The sequence below is a fragment of the Contarinia nasturtii genome, unplaced genomic scaffold (genome assembly GCF_009176525.2).
Source record: "Contarinia nasturtii isolate CC-2019 unplaced genomic scaffold, AAFC_CNas_1.1 Cnas_scaffold_414, whole genome shotgun sequence".
Taxonomy (NCBI): domain Eukaryota; kingdom Metazoa; phylum Arthropoda; class Insecta; order Diptera; family Cecidomyiidae; genus Contarinia; species Contarinia nasturtii.
In genome coordinates, this window is record NW_022197768.1 from 1,122,156 (window position 1) to 1,135,363 (window position 13,208).

The following is a 13,208-nucleotide window of genomic DNA, read 5'->3' on the forward strand; positions in this document are numbered from 1 at the left end:
AATTTATGTTTCGGTACATGTTATGGTTTTTTATACATCAAGACGTCATATCGTACAAATACACGAATCTTGTCGATTCACTGTAGAGAATAGTGCACAGAGAAAAATGACTGATAAATTCCATCATATACGTAATGCAATAGTGGCATACAAACTGTCCATACATATCGTTTGTGGATCCAGTATATAACAATTCACAAAATGACACAAAAATGTTCACAGCATTTTTTTTACACTTTTATTATCGTAATTTCATTTTAAAAAAGAAGAAGAAGAAGAAGAAGAAAAAGAAGAAAGATGAAAAAAGATTTTCGCATAAAAATGTAAAAATGTTTCATATATCTCTCTTTCGCTCTCTTTTTCTGTCTCACGCGCGCGCCTCTTCTCTGTGTGCCATATGTTTACGTATGAATCACAAAAAGTGTTCCAAAAGTCCGTCAAAATGACGAAAATAAGACAGCACGATCAATAAAAAGCCAAACACGCAAAATCTTCACTTCACATGCTCGAATCGCGCACTGAATAGAAATTTGAATGAAGCAAGCAGTAGAAATAGTATAAATACAAAGGTAGCGGTAAGAAGATTGCTGTTTGTTTCTCTCTCTCCCTTTTGCTCTCTCTCTGTTGAAATCAATAGAATGAGAAAAGCACAAAAACACCTTCTGATGTCATTCCATTATTCGCATAAATAATGTATTCCATTTTTGCCATAAGCCAGTCATTCATAAATAGATGGAGAATTCAAATATAGCAAATGAAAAAAAAAACCTCAACGATGTAGGTATAAATGTGAGTAAAGTTGGTTTTAAAAAAACCTCAATAGCAGGCAGTTGGTTTATGTGGGCGGTATTAATTCAAATCCAATCGAGATACTTGATTTTAACGCCGCTTTATTCAATGAAACGTAACGCAATGAAATGCAAGATTCAATCGATGTTTTGATGTCATCAATTTTCTTTTCACTTAGCTCCATGAATAAATGTCTGAAAAGTGTCGGCCGAAGAATAAAATCTGTAAGGGCCATATGAATATATTTTCAAATACAAACGACCGTTAGCTGCTCAGTTATGGCCTACACATATCCATGCTCTTTGTGTATTCATGAAAAGTGTTCTTCTTCTTGGTATGCGAGTAATTTGTGGCCAAAAACAAAAGCCACGAAAACCAAATGAATACGTTTAAAATTCATGCTAGCGTAAAGATGGATCCAAACACACGCACACAAACACCATTATTCGAGTGTCGTTCCACATATTTAAATATGAATCAGATTTATTCAGTGAAAATGAAAATAAAGACTAACAAAGTAGAAGTAGCAAATGATGCGTTGGTGTTTTTAATCATTTAACCATAGGTCAAAATCAAAATGTTGAAAAACAATTTTTGGCGCACCATAATTTCATCGCACATGTTGAAATTAATCGAAAAATCATCGATTTCATTTAGTTTTTGTTCAGATATTAATAAAAATCCATTGAAATCGTGTCTTCAATATGCAATTTTCATTTCAGTTGAAACCATGGGTTGCATACAATTATGACAATGTTAAAATATAGAAAGCCAACACTTTGTAAAGTGCTTGGAGAACACATAAATTTTGTTTGTTCGCCAAATTTGTTATGAACAGTTTTTTTTTTTTTGGTCCGATTTCATTTTGTTGGTCATTATTTTTGGAATATGTAAGTGAAATGACCATGTGTTTGCACAATCAATGATTTGTGTGCAAGAGAAAATTGTTGTTGTTGAAATTATTTACTGGAAATATGTAGCGCAAGTCTGAATAGTTCTTAATCTGTGTGGGGAAAGGCAACGAGATTTGAATTCAGTGATTTCGTTGTGCGCATGCGATCATCGATGATCGAACTACTTGCCAAGCATCGATATATGAGTATGTGTTACTTTGTATTTGCGGTGGTCACATATATGGCACAGCGCACATTGGAGATCACTGTTTTAAAAATACCGTCACTGCCGTCGCCGACATGCATAGTAAATGGAAAAACGTACACACATTCAACATATAGATATAGATATATATATATATATATATCTTTTTTATCCTCCTTCTTCTTTTTCATTTCTTCATTTCATTTTGTTTCGTTTCGTTTCGTCTTTTCAATAAAATGGAATCAATGCCAGATGATATTTTCACGCAAAATTTTCATTGCAACTGATTTCAACTCGATTGCGTAAATAGAATTTTCCATTTTATTTTCCGTAAAATAACCATTTTCTTTTTATTTGATTCGAATATCTTGATCCGATTCGTTGTAATTGCGTAAAAATATGTTCGGATGGTGTATTTTAATCGATGCGCCTGTTACTGTTGCTCTCAAGTTGTTTGGCATGTTTATTAATTTGTCATGTAATTTAAGAAATTTCGATTTCGTGAACGTCATCGTATGGAGATCTTTCTCACCGTTTTTTTTTTACTACGGAAGAATGAAAAATTATCACTTACATAGCCCCGTAGTCGGCTCAAACTGGCATAACGAGACAAAAATGTTGATGTACAGATATTATTATATACTCAATTTTCGTTTCATCGGAACAGAAAAGAAAATTCGTTTGGCCCAATTAAAAACTTCATTCCAGTCGCTCTTCATTTCCATATATTATTTGAGTACATCGCGTGTATTGTTCATAACTTATGCAGTTTCCTATATTTGTGGAAACATTTGAGGTAAGCAACTCACCGTGAGCTAGAGTAAAGAGAAGAAAACACTTGAAACGAACGAAAAAAACCACATAATAAATGTAATATTTATTTCTTAAGTGAGAAAGCCGGATTTGATTTACAGGACCCAATTTGGATGAAAGCCAAAACAGTTAAACGACCAAAATAAATGAAAAACGAAAACAAATAAACAAACACGATATTTTTCACACTGTTGGAATGAATTTTTGCAACACAAGTTCACTGCATGGAGTGAATTCGGTACATGAATGAAAAAAAAAAATGGATCATCTAAATACAATTAAAAAGAACTCGAATAATTTACATATTGTTGCTTTTTTTAAAATCCAGCATGGAAATTAGATTATTATATTGATACATGCATACATAGACAATGAATAAGTTGAAATTCACAAGGCGAATGTGCGTTTCAATTAATTTATTTAACAAATTGCAAATGATTTCAATTTACAGAAATGTACTTGTAATGAATCAACGAGATGATTATTGGCACTTTAGAAAAGAAAATTCCATACAAACTTTCGGAATCAATGCCAAATAGTCGATCAAATTCTATCATCATATTAAAATGATCAAAAGCTGTTGTATGGCACCGATTTAAAGATCGCCATATGTCAATAAGATTTTTGAATTTTGACCGAGCTTTTTTACCGAACACTTCCGAAAAAATTGTATATAGTACCGCGTATAATTACATTATAATTCTCTTTCAAAAACCATAATGAAATAATTAAAGTCTAAGAAATCTATGTTCTTGAATGAATTAATTCATTCAGATGGGGGTGGGAACTTATATATATAAAAGCCACACATATACACATTAAAGAAATGAGAACACATGCAAGATGATTGAAAATCGAAAGAAAAATAAGACAAAAATGGCAGCACGAACGAGCAAAAATCATATTGCTTGCTGTTTGATATGCATGGAACCTATATAAACGTGGTAATTAAAAATATTGTTGCTCCGCGTGCAATGACGTATGCGTACACTTGCTGCCAAAGTAAAGAGCGCAAGAGGCAGAAAGAGAGAGAGATATCAAGAAGAAGAAGAAAACATCAACATTCTAACGAAATTTTGTTTGTGCGCCATCTGATATGCTTAACACATCTGTGTGTTGAACAAAAAGCGGCAGTCAGCTAGTAAAACACAATGATTTAATTCATTATACAATTGTAATCCAACAATCCAGTGAGTTACGTATTTAACAATACTTGAACCGCGTAATGCATCGCCATCACAACATTGGCAGCAATAGTCAACGTAACAACGTCTAATATGGAGAATAACGAAATGCTTGTTTAATGATTTAATTTATTACACAAAGATTTTAATAAATTCTTATCTTTTACTGTGAATTTCTCATAATTAATGTCTGAATTTAGCGATATAAATATGGTTTTTCTTTTAATGTGCGCGCGTTTAGTTTTTATCTCGCTCTAACTACTTCTGTACAATGGCTCAATTTGAAAATTCTCTTCTCTCCCCTTCTCTCTCACTCACGCTTTGTGCTTTTTTTTCTCTCCTCACGCAGCTAAATTAAAGAATGCAAATCGTGTTTTGCGATTATTTTAGCTATGTTAGAACACGAAGGGAAGTAAATTGATATAAAAAAAAACTGGTAACATTTTTTTCCTCTAAATAGCCGCTGGATCTTTTCGCGTAGTTTTTTTTGGCTGTAACTGACGTTTTTTCTCGTTGTTTTTAAAATATTTAATGGAATTTCGAATTGTGGGTAGTACAGAGTGTGCGTTCCATTTTAGCGTATGGCAGTTTAATTTTGATTGATCACTATCATTGAAAACCGTTTGTCTCACTTGAAATGAGCTTAAGAGATTTATTTTGCCGATTTTGATGCTGTAAAATGTAGTGTGCCATTTGTATTTTAAACTGGAATTGGATAACAAATGGCTGATTAGCGAGATGTGCGTATGATAGTGTGCAAACGACATAATTCATGCCATACAAACTTGTTTTCAACTAAATCGCTCAATTTTTTCTCATTTTTTTTATCATTTTCTTTTTCTTCTTTTGATTCATAATCTATCCGTAAATGATAATTACATATTCGTTTTTATCTTAATATGAATCATGTGATCTAAGCCCAAATCCAAATCAACTTGTATACGTCTTGACTATGTATGTTAGTTTCATAAATTGTTTACCCAAAAATGGGTGCATACATTGAGAATAGGTCAATATTTTCAATTCTCTAGTCGAGTTTGTTTGTAAAATTGTTTTCCGGAATCGAATTAACGTTTTGATGCCATTTCCAATCGATAAAATTGTACATCGGGCCTGATGTTATGATCATCGCTATTTTTGGTAACTTGTTTTCTATATCGTTTTCACTTATCTCTAACATTTGCAAAGTATTGGAATATTCAGCGCATTCTGGACGGTGATGCAAGATGGTGCACTCTCAGTAGCCATCATCTTTCATATATATATATGTGTGTCTGCGCACACAGGAAGAAAACCTCAATCCAGTCATAGAATTTATTTATGTGACATTTGTGGGTTGATTGCAATACACATAATTGTCTTGAAGTTTTTTATTTACCTCTATATTCATTACATTTCATTTTCGCTGAAATGCTCCAAATGGCTTCTCATTGTATTGCATGCCTCTATTTTATTTTCATCGCTCGGATGATACATTTGTTGGCAAATGTATCGTTTCATTTTTGTAAAGAGGTAGAGAAAAAAAAACAGTGCATGCAACTTATTCACCATTTGCCGATGTTTATTAGCCAATACTTAATATGAGTTTTATGTTCCGGATGTTTAGTATTCCTTTTATAGAATGAAGCGCAAAACTGAAATGAACAGATGAAATAACATAATATACAATGCGACAGAAACAGAAACGATACATTCAAATTCGAATGAATAAAGACTTAACACATAAATTAGTTACGCGCCTTCATGAAAAGCTGCCCACAAACCCAACGATGAATGAAAAAAAAATTGTGTACGTGTTAAAAAACACACACACACACCGTTTATTGATTGGTATTTTGTTGAACTGTCCGATTTGTCAGGAGTGCGAGAAACAAAGAGAAACACAATATCCGCAGCATTTATTCGAATTTCAAGCCATCAGTAGGTCGTGGCCCCATGTATTTGTGTATGATTCTTCAAACTCTATAATTTTACATATTACATTATTAACATGTGTGCAGTGTGCTGATTTAATTTGCACTGCTTCACAACACTAAATCATCGAATTGAGAATTGAGATCAATGAATGCAACCGCAAAATTAATGACTATCGAATCGATGTCGTGTTAAGCAATTGTCTTTATTTGGCATTGAAAAGGTCGCTGATCAATAGATTATTACTCCACTAAGCATTGACTCTTTTTCCACGCTTTGGTGTTATTTCATTCGGTCTTATATCAAATGTAAACTATCAAATAAATATAAGTATGACGTGTTAATTTTTCATTCATCCTTAGTATAGATTCTATACCTTTAGTTTTAATTTAAATAATTTATTGAATAATAATAATCGAAATAATTTATTAATTGATTGTTTTTTTCGTTTTTTCAATAGAAATCGCCAAAGTTAGAGCATCGCTATTTCAAATAAATGGTGTTAAAAAGGAACCATTGAAGCTACCTGAACCAGATGGAACTCCAGTTACTTTAAACGAAAAAGTTTATGTGCCAGTTAGAGAACACCCAGATGTAAGTAGAAAAATGCACTTAATTGTTTTTAATTGGACCGCATAGACAGATTTGGACATGTGATTCACCATCAAACAGGTCGACATGTGTCGAATGTGTTTGCATAAATACTCAAAATCAATTAGATAGGTTTGTCTCTGAATGTGTACAAAATGTTCAAATGAAGCACAAGATTGAATTGCTGCACGTGTAATTACATACACAATATGTTTTCTTCTAATAGCGTGGTACTTGTAGCAAAAGACAATGAGAAAAAAAAATATGTTAAATTTTTTGAAATCTCTTGCGAAAACCTCCTCAAAAAAAATTAAGTTGTTTTCTATGTTTAAGTTTGAACATTGTCGCTGATTTCTCTCTCTCTCTCTCTCTCTCTCTCTCTCACTCACTCTTGATCTCGCTTAATCCATTTTTGTCGCGAACCAAACTTCAATGCATACAATTTGAAATTTGTGGCGACACAATCGAATGTAAACACTATTTCAAAGGAATGTTTTTTTTTTTGTAATGAATGTCTGTCTCTCAATTTTTTTTTGTTGAATTCATTTTTTTAATTCATTCGGTCCATGGTGAATACTTGGCATTACCTTAAACGGAAAATGTGTGGATGGTTGAATAAGAAAAAGAAGAAATTTATTTGAGCCCACGCTACAGCTTTTAATATATCCAAAACGAGTTATTCTGTTCGTCAATCAAGGGAAGCAAATGATTTAAATGTGAAATAGTGAAGAGAAAAAGAGACAAAAAAGGACAAACACAAAAAATTAATAATAATCATTACCATGCCTAATATGCGTTCGATGTTTATTGCGTTTATTCGGGATGGTATACCCAATTTGGTGATATGAAACCGTTCACAGTGGAAACATGAAGCAACAGCTCAATGATCAGTCGCGACGAACGCAGATGGAATCACATTAAATTTGCTCTTCTTACAAAAAGCCCATAATGCGGCGAATCATGTCGATTTCTTCTCATCGTGGATTGCATCATCAGTAGAAATGATCTCTTCTTGATTTCTTTTTTTTTGTTACGCTTAGCGCTGAACGTCTATCTATCACCAAAATTGGTAAATCGTACAACATTCATGCAACTCATTTATTAAACAGAAGAAAAAATCGTTTTCATTGTAGAGGAGAAAAAAAAAGCATGGGTCAACACATTTCACTAGATTGTTTTATTGCACCACAATGGGAAATACATTGTTACATTGTAAAAATGTGAGATATTTTTATTTATAGAAAAAGCAATACATTGAATGCAACAGATTTTATGAATTAAAATTAAATTAATTCTTTGTAGTATCCATTGTTTGTTCCATTGTCTTTTCCACTTCGGACTTATGATAAATGGCGGTTTCGATGTATTTCATATTTGGTGTATACCAAATTGTTTCGTCGATTTCTCGGTCCAATGGAAAGCCCAATGGTCGTGCATCGATATCACGACGACAATTGCTCGAACTAAACCAATCCTTTTGGATGACCCATGTGCTAGGTGAACGGTATTCAGTTATAATAACAAACAATTGAACAGCAAATCCAGTCCTTGTGCCCTTTATGAATTATAAATAAAGTGATATTTAACTTATGGCGCCTCACATCGTTTAATATAAATTATTACCTTTGGCAACATCAAACGTTGTGGAAAACCGCATGTTGTTCGGCTAAAATTAGGTGGCAAACTTCCGTCACCACTTTTAGCCATCATCACCGTTTTATACAGATCAAAATATGTAGTACGATCATTTGAATAAAATTTAAAATGAATACTGTTGCGTGTAAGGATTGTACGGCCTGCCGTCAAGCCAACCACATATTTATCAATTTCGTAAAAGTTTTCACGATTTTCGTTGATGTCAATTTCATTTCCAGCTTCATCAAACTTTGGCCCCAGGAATACTTTAACCGATGCTTTTTGTGCCTTTTGCGATGTTACATTTAATGTCAGTGTAAATGGTGAATGATTTAAACGCCATTGTCTTGCTTTTATTACCAAATCGTCACCATATTTATTTGGTTTTTTACCTTTGGTGGGTGTCGTCATTGGTTCAATATCGACTGCATTCGTAATGTCTGAATCAAATGTGTCGAAATAAGTGACTAATCGATCCAAATTAACACTTTCGATTTGAACGCCTTCAAAACCAATATCCTCTTCTTTGTATGGTTCAAGTTTAGTCTTCCATTGTAAATAATAACGAATCAAACGACCGTATAATTGATAAAATGCTGGATCACGCAAACTTGTTTCAAAATGTTCCAAAACACTTGGCAAATAATCATCGGTGCTGTAATTATCAATGGCTGTTCCCAAAAGTGTGCGACCCAAGACTTCTAATAAACCAAAAAATTTACCATCATTTTTGTATGGTGTATATTTGTATAAATCGGCAAAGAGTTCAACATTTTCCGGTTTACTGATGTCAATAACGGTACCATTTGGCAATGTATAGAGACGATGATCAATGGCAAATTTAACGCGATTTTCCAAACCTTCGAGCTTTTCAATTGAATAATATGTATCTTCGTTGTATGTGCTATAGAAGTTGTTACGCACTGGAAATGATGATCCTTTATAATAAGCAAGCGCTGGATTGTATCCGGTACGGAATGGTACGCGCCATGAAAATTGTGGAATTTTACCCATATCATTTGAAAGACGTTCCAAATAATAACGAGCCAAAAGCTGTGAATGTGTATGCAAATACACTTCACCACGTCGATTTTTGAATATTGAATCTTTGCTATCAATCCAAAATGGATAATCGGCATGGAAATAGAAGTACCATGCATTCAAACCAATATCTTCTGTGAAATATGATAATTTTTGTTCTGGATTTGATCGCTTATTCCATCCAGTATAATTCGATTGAATGATTAGCTCGGCTGTTTGCCCGACGACTTTTTTGCTTTTTGGAAATCCTTGCATTTTACTAGTTTGTGCCTCTTGAATTGTTTCCGCATTGAAGAAATAGTATGGATAAATTTCATATGGTGCTGGTAAAACGATTCCTTCTAAGTCGGGATGATGTAAAATTGCAACGGTTGACGCATAAATGAATACACCTTCATTCACATGGAAACGAGCCCAAACTAAAACATCGTAAAATGTATTCCAGTTTTCGGCTTCATGCAACAAACGAAATAGTGCAATTGCTTCTTCAATGTGTGACTTTTTCAACACCGAAAACTCTTCGCCACGTGGCAATAGTCCGATTTCTTGTCGTTTCACAAACTTATTCACAATTGCTGCATCCTCGTACCATTCGCCCAATGTTGTAAAATTCAATTTTAATGAATCAGCATATAATTTATTTTGTGTGTCATTTTGATGCACATGTTGGAAGACATCAAGGATCACCTCTTGTTTATATAAGAAATTTTTCAATTCAATTGATTTTGGATCGAATTTTGCGGGTTTTACTGGTAGTTTTGCATTTATTTGTACAAAAGCACCAGCTAATATCACTAACAGCACCAACAATCTCATTTTGTTCACACTAACTGAAGTTAAATCATACTGAAAATGTTCTTTTATAGTGTTCTTTATCGCTGTTCCAGAGCCACACAAAATCTTATTTCATTTCATCTAATGAAATTTGATGATAACCTCAGTCAAAAACAAAATGTGTTATTTATTTGTATTTGAAAAACATCAGTGGCAAAACATCATTATCAATGTCATTGCCATGTTAAATAGTAAACTTAAATCCCATCCACACGCATCCACAGTACAATGTTGTTGTCAATTAGAAATATCATTTTTGTTTCTGGATTTTTTTTTGAAGATCGCACAGTTAATAAATACAGTCACTTTAGTCACGTCAGGGTTATCTTCTGTGCATAAAATCAATTTCTTATTTTTAGCCTTTCAAACTGTTTCTAACATGTAAACACTGTAAATTGTGTTTTTTTTAATCTTCAAATTCAATCCAGTGATACCGAAATTGTTTACTTTAGTACAATTTAAATTGGATGGTAGACTTTCTAAATAATAATAATCCAATGTATTTTATTCTACTACGTGACCACACTAATGTCATCAGCATGTCGATTGCATTATCAAATAATGGAAAAGTTTGATTTTTTCTGATTCGAAAACAAAAAAAAAAAAATCTTAACTTTTTTCATGTGATCAACAGTGATATTTAATCTATCATAAAGATTTGCTCTATTTTCATTGGCCAATTTTTCAATTATTTTAATGAAATAATTAATAGACGCACTGCGGTTTTATTTATACTTTGACTTTGTGGTGGATGAATCACCTCTCAATTAATCAACACATAAAAGAAATATTGAAATTGGCTTTAATTCAGCTCATAAAGTGATATCACGGGTCCATAATGCATATTTTTTAAAAAAATTACTTCATGAAATACGTCGGAAAAAGTCAACAAATAGTATCGAGTCGACATCTCAAAATTCGATTTTACCCGCGTGAAAGTAATAGTTTGTAACAGTGTTTTTCTCTCAGTTTCTATACTTGAAAGAGAAAAGATATTTCAGCTGAAAAGCACGTCCGTTCACGGTAAACTCATAAAAATTGCTTTGATCCCATTGCGTTGGTTATTTTTGGATAAAAACGTAATCGTACACATTCACAGAGAATATAGTCGTTTGCGCTTCGTTAAATAGTTTTGCCTGGCCAGAGGGCTGATAATTTTAAAAGAAAAGCGACACCTTCTTTTTGGCTTTTTCATTTCGCTTGCGATGTGAAACGTTTGACATGATGACGACAAAATTGACGTTGTTATTTTGAAAAGAAACAAAAATATGAAGAAACAAAAACGTGAAATGTGACAAAAAAAATATGAAATTTTGACTTATAGATAGAAATGAGAACGAAACCTATATTCGCTTCGGACATATTTACGATTCCGAAATGCTTATTTCGCCGCACCAGTAAAAAATTGAAAATGAAAGAAGAAAAAGTAGTAGAAAAAAAAACACAATAAGCAACGAAACGTAAGCGAATACAGCTTAATTAGCGTATTAAGTCAGTCAGTGCAATTTTGCCATTTATTTAAACATTCGCTGCTTAAATTTTTTGCTTGATTTTATTTTATTTTAATTCATTTGTGTTTCTTTTGCATTTTGTATGCTTATGCGTCGTGAATTCTCTCTCGCTGTATTTTTATAATGTTTCTATAATTTGGTTGAAAAACATTGTGATTATTGCATTGCCATACACCATAAATTACATCACATGGTAAGCACACACAATGCGTCCGTGTGTATCGGCAGAAAAAGTGAGGTCTGGCTTCCAATTATATGGTGTGCACATAAAGCACAAGGTGTGGCAGTTCCATTTCAAGCCCATTTCAATGCTGAACTAATTTCGGATGAATTGTCTTTGATTTTCAATTCAATCAATAATTTCCTTTTGTTGTCAATTTTCGCCCGTATTATACGCCTTTATGTGCGTGCATGCATGTATTTGTAGTAAATACATTTGTAATGGCTGACGATATTAACTATCATTATATTGGCTAATGCTCTTTGTCAATACAAATTGTCTTTGCCGTTTTTTTTTTAATAAAATCAAAACTATACACACCTTCCTTCTTATAAACCAAAAATCTTCGGATCAAATTAAAAGTTAAATGAAAAGAATGAAATGGTTGATTGCTGCTATCAATCGATGGTGTCTATCATCAATCCCAAGTGTATGAGATGTATGGGATTATTGATTTAAAAATGGTTTCCGCTTATTTTATAATTACAATGAGAAATGATCGCTGCACATGCAGATCCGTAAATTGCGTTTGAATTAGTTTTAGCGATTCGCTTTGCTCACAATTTGAAAATTTCACGAGTTTTCATGTGAAACAAACAAATTTCGAAATGAATGGTATTAAAATAGCTTCGAGAAAAAAAAATTGATTTTAGAGAAGTTGTTTAAAATCTAACACATCTATGTATTCATGTGAATCAACATTCTTGAATTTGTTTATTCGCCCGAGATTTTATTGAAACATTTTCTCATCACGTAATGTTTTCATTTTATTTATTACAGTTGGAACTAGAATGATTGCATTAGCTTTAAGATTTGTGATCGAATAATTTTTATTTAACTTATATTTTTCTGACAATTTTAATGTTTCGTCTACAATTTGTTCGCAGAAATATTCTCAAACTTATATTCTTTTATTTATTTTCAGTTTAATTTTGTCGGACGAATTCTCGGCCCAAGAGGTATGACAGCCAAACAGCTAGAACAGGAAACCGGCTGTAAAATTATGGTCAGAGGCAAAGGATCAATGCGGGATAAGAAAAAGGTGAGTTCATTAAAACTATGGATGTTTAACTTGTGTTCACGTAAATTATTTGAAAATGTAAGAACTTACTGAAACGAATGTAATAAAAAAATTAAAAAATATGTCTTTGATCTATTTTTTTGCGTCGATTGAAGATAGCATGGAAATGCTGTTTGTAGCGCGCCTTTTTCTCATTACTCAATCTCAATCTTGCTCATTTTCACGATCATCAAAAACTCTGTCACTTTTGATTAATCAATTTCACATTTATTTTAAGCCATTTCGACATTCGAAACGATAGTGTCGAGCATAAAGTCGACATCGTGTGTCAAATTCTGTGTCGTTCAATATGTTTTCGGTATCATTAGACCGGCAATGGTATAAAAAGAAATGCAACAACAACGATGACACGAGAGAGCGAGAGAGAGAGAGAGAGAAAGAAACAATGATGACAAAAACATGATGTGATCTGATCATATGAATTAGTCAATTCTACCGTAGATTGGTTGGCACTTACGTATGTCATAGTACACCGATCATGTTAACTTGTTTGTGTT

The 13,208-nt window shown here is 32.8% G+C and overlaps 2 protein-coding genes across 6 annotated transcripts in view; one reads left to right on the top strand and one right to left on the bottom strand.

Annotated features, from left to right (window-relative positions):
- Nucleotides 1-13,208, top strand: part of LOC116338478 (protein held out wings) — a 29,728-nt gene that overhangs the window by 4,225 nt on the left and 12,295 nt on the right. For all 5 annotated transcript variants that reach the window (XR_004200896.1, XR_004200897.1, XR_004200895.1 and 2 more), the window contains 2 exons: nt 6,259-6,392; nt 12,556-12,672. Coding sequence is in view for 1 of the 5 variants with exons in the window: in XM_031763760.1 (XP_031619620.1) it covers nt 6,259-6,392; nt 12,556-12,672 (251 nt within the window). In the remaining 4 variants the exon portion in view is untranslated. The remainder of the gene's footprint in view (nt 1-6,258; nt 6,393-12,555; nt 12,673-13,208) is intronic.
- LOC116338476 (larval serum protein 1 alpha chain-like) lies at nt 7,544-9,912 on the bottom strand. The gene is made up of 2 exons (XM_031763757.1): nt 8,013-9,912; nt 7,544-7,944 (listed from the first exon to the last, which is right to left on the bottom strand). Exons 1-2 carry the CDS (start codon nt 9,879-9,881, stop codon nt 7,678-7,680), a joined length of 2,136 nt encoding a protein of 711 aa, XP_031619617.1. The 5' UTR covers nt 9,882-9,912; the 3' UTR covers nt 7,544-7,677.

Excerpts from the sequence above, each read along its gene's own strand:
- LOC116338476 (XM_031763757.1), bottom strand. The coding sequence starts at position 9,881 with ATGAGATTGTTGGTGCTGTTAGTGATATTAGCTGGTGCTTTTGTACAA. Across the intron at positions 7,945-8,012 it reads AACGTTTGATGTTGCCAAAG|GGCACAAGGACTGGATTTGC; the intron begins GTAATAATTTAT and ends TAATTCATAAAG.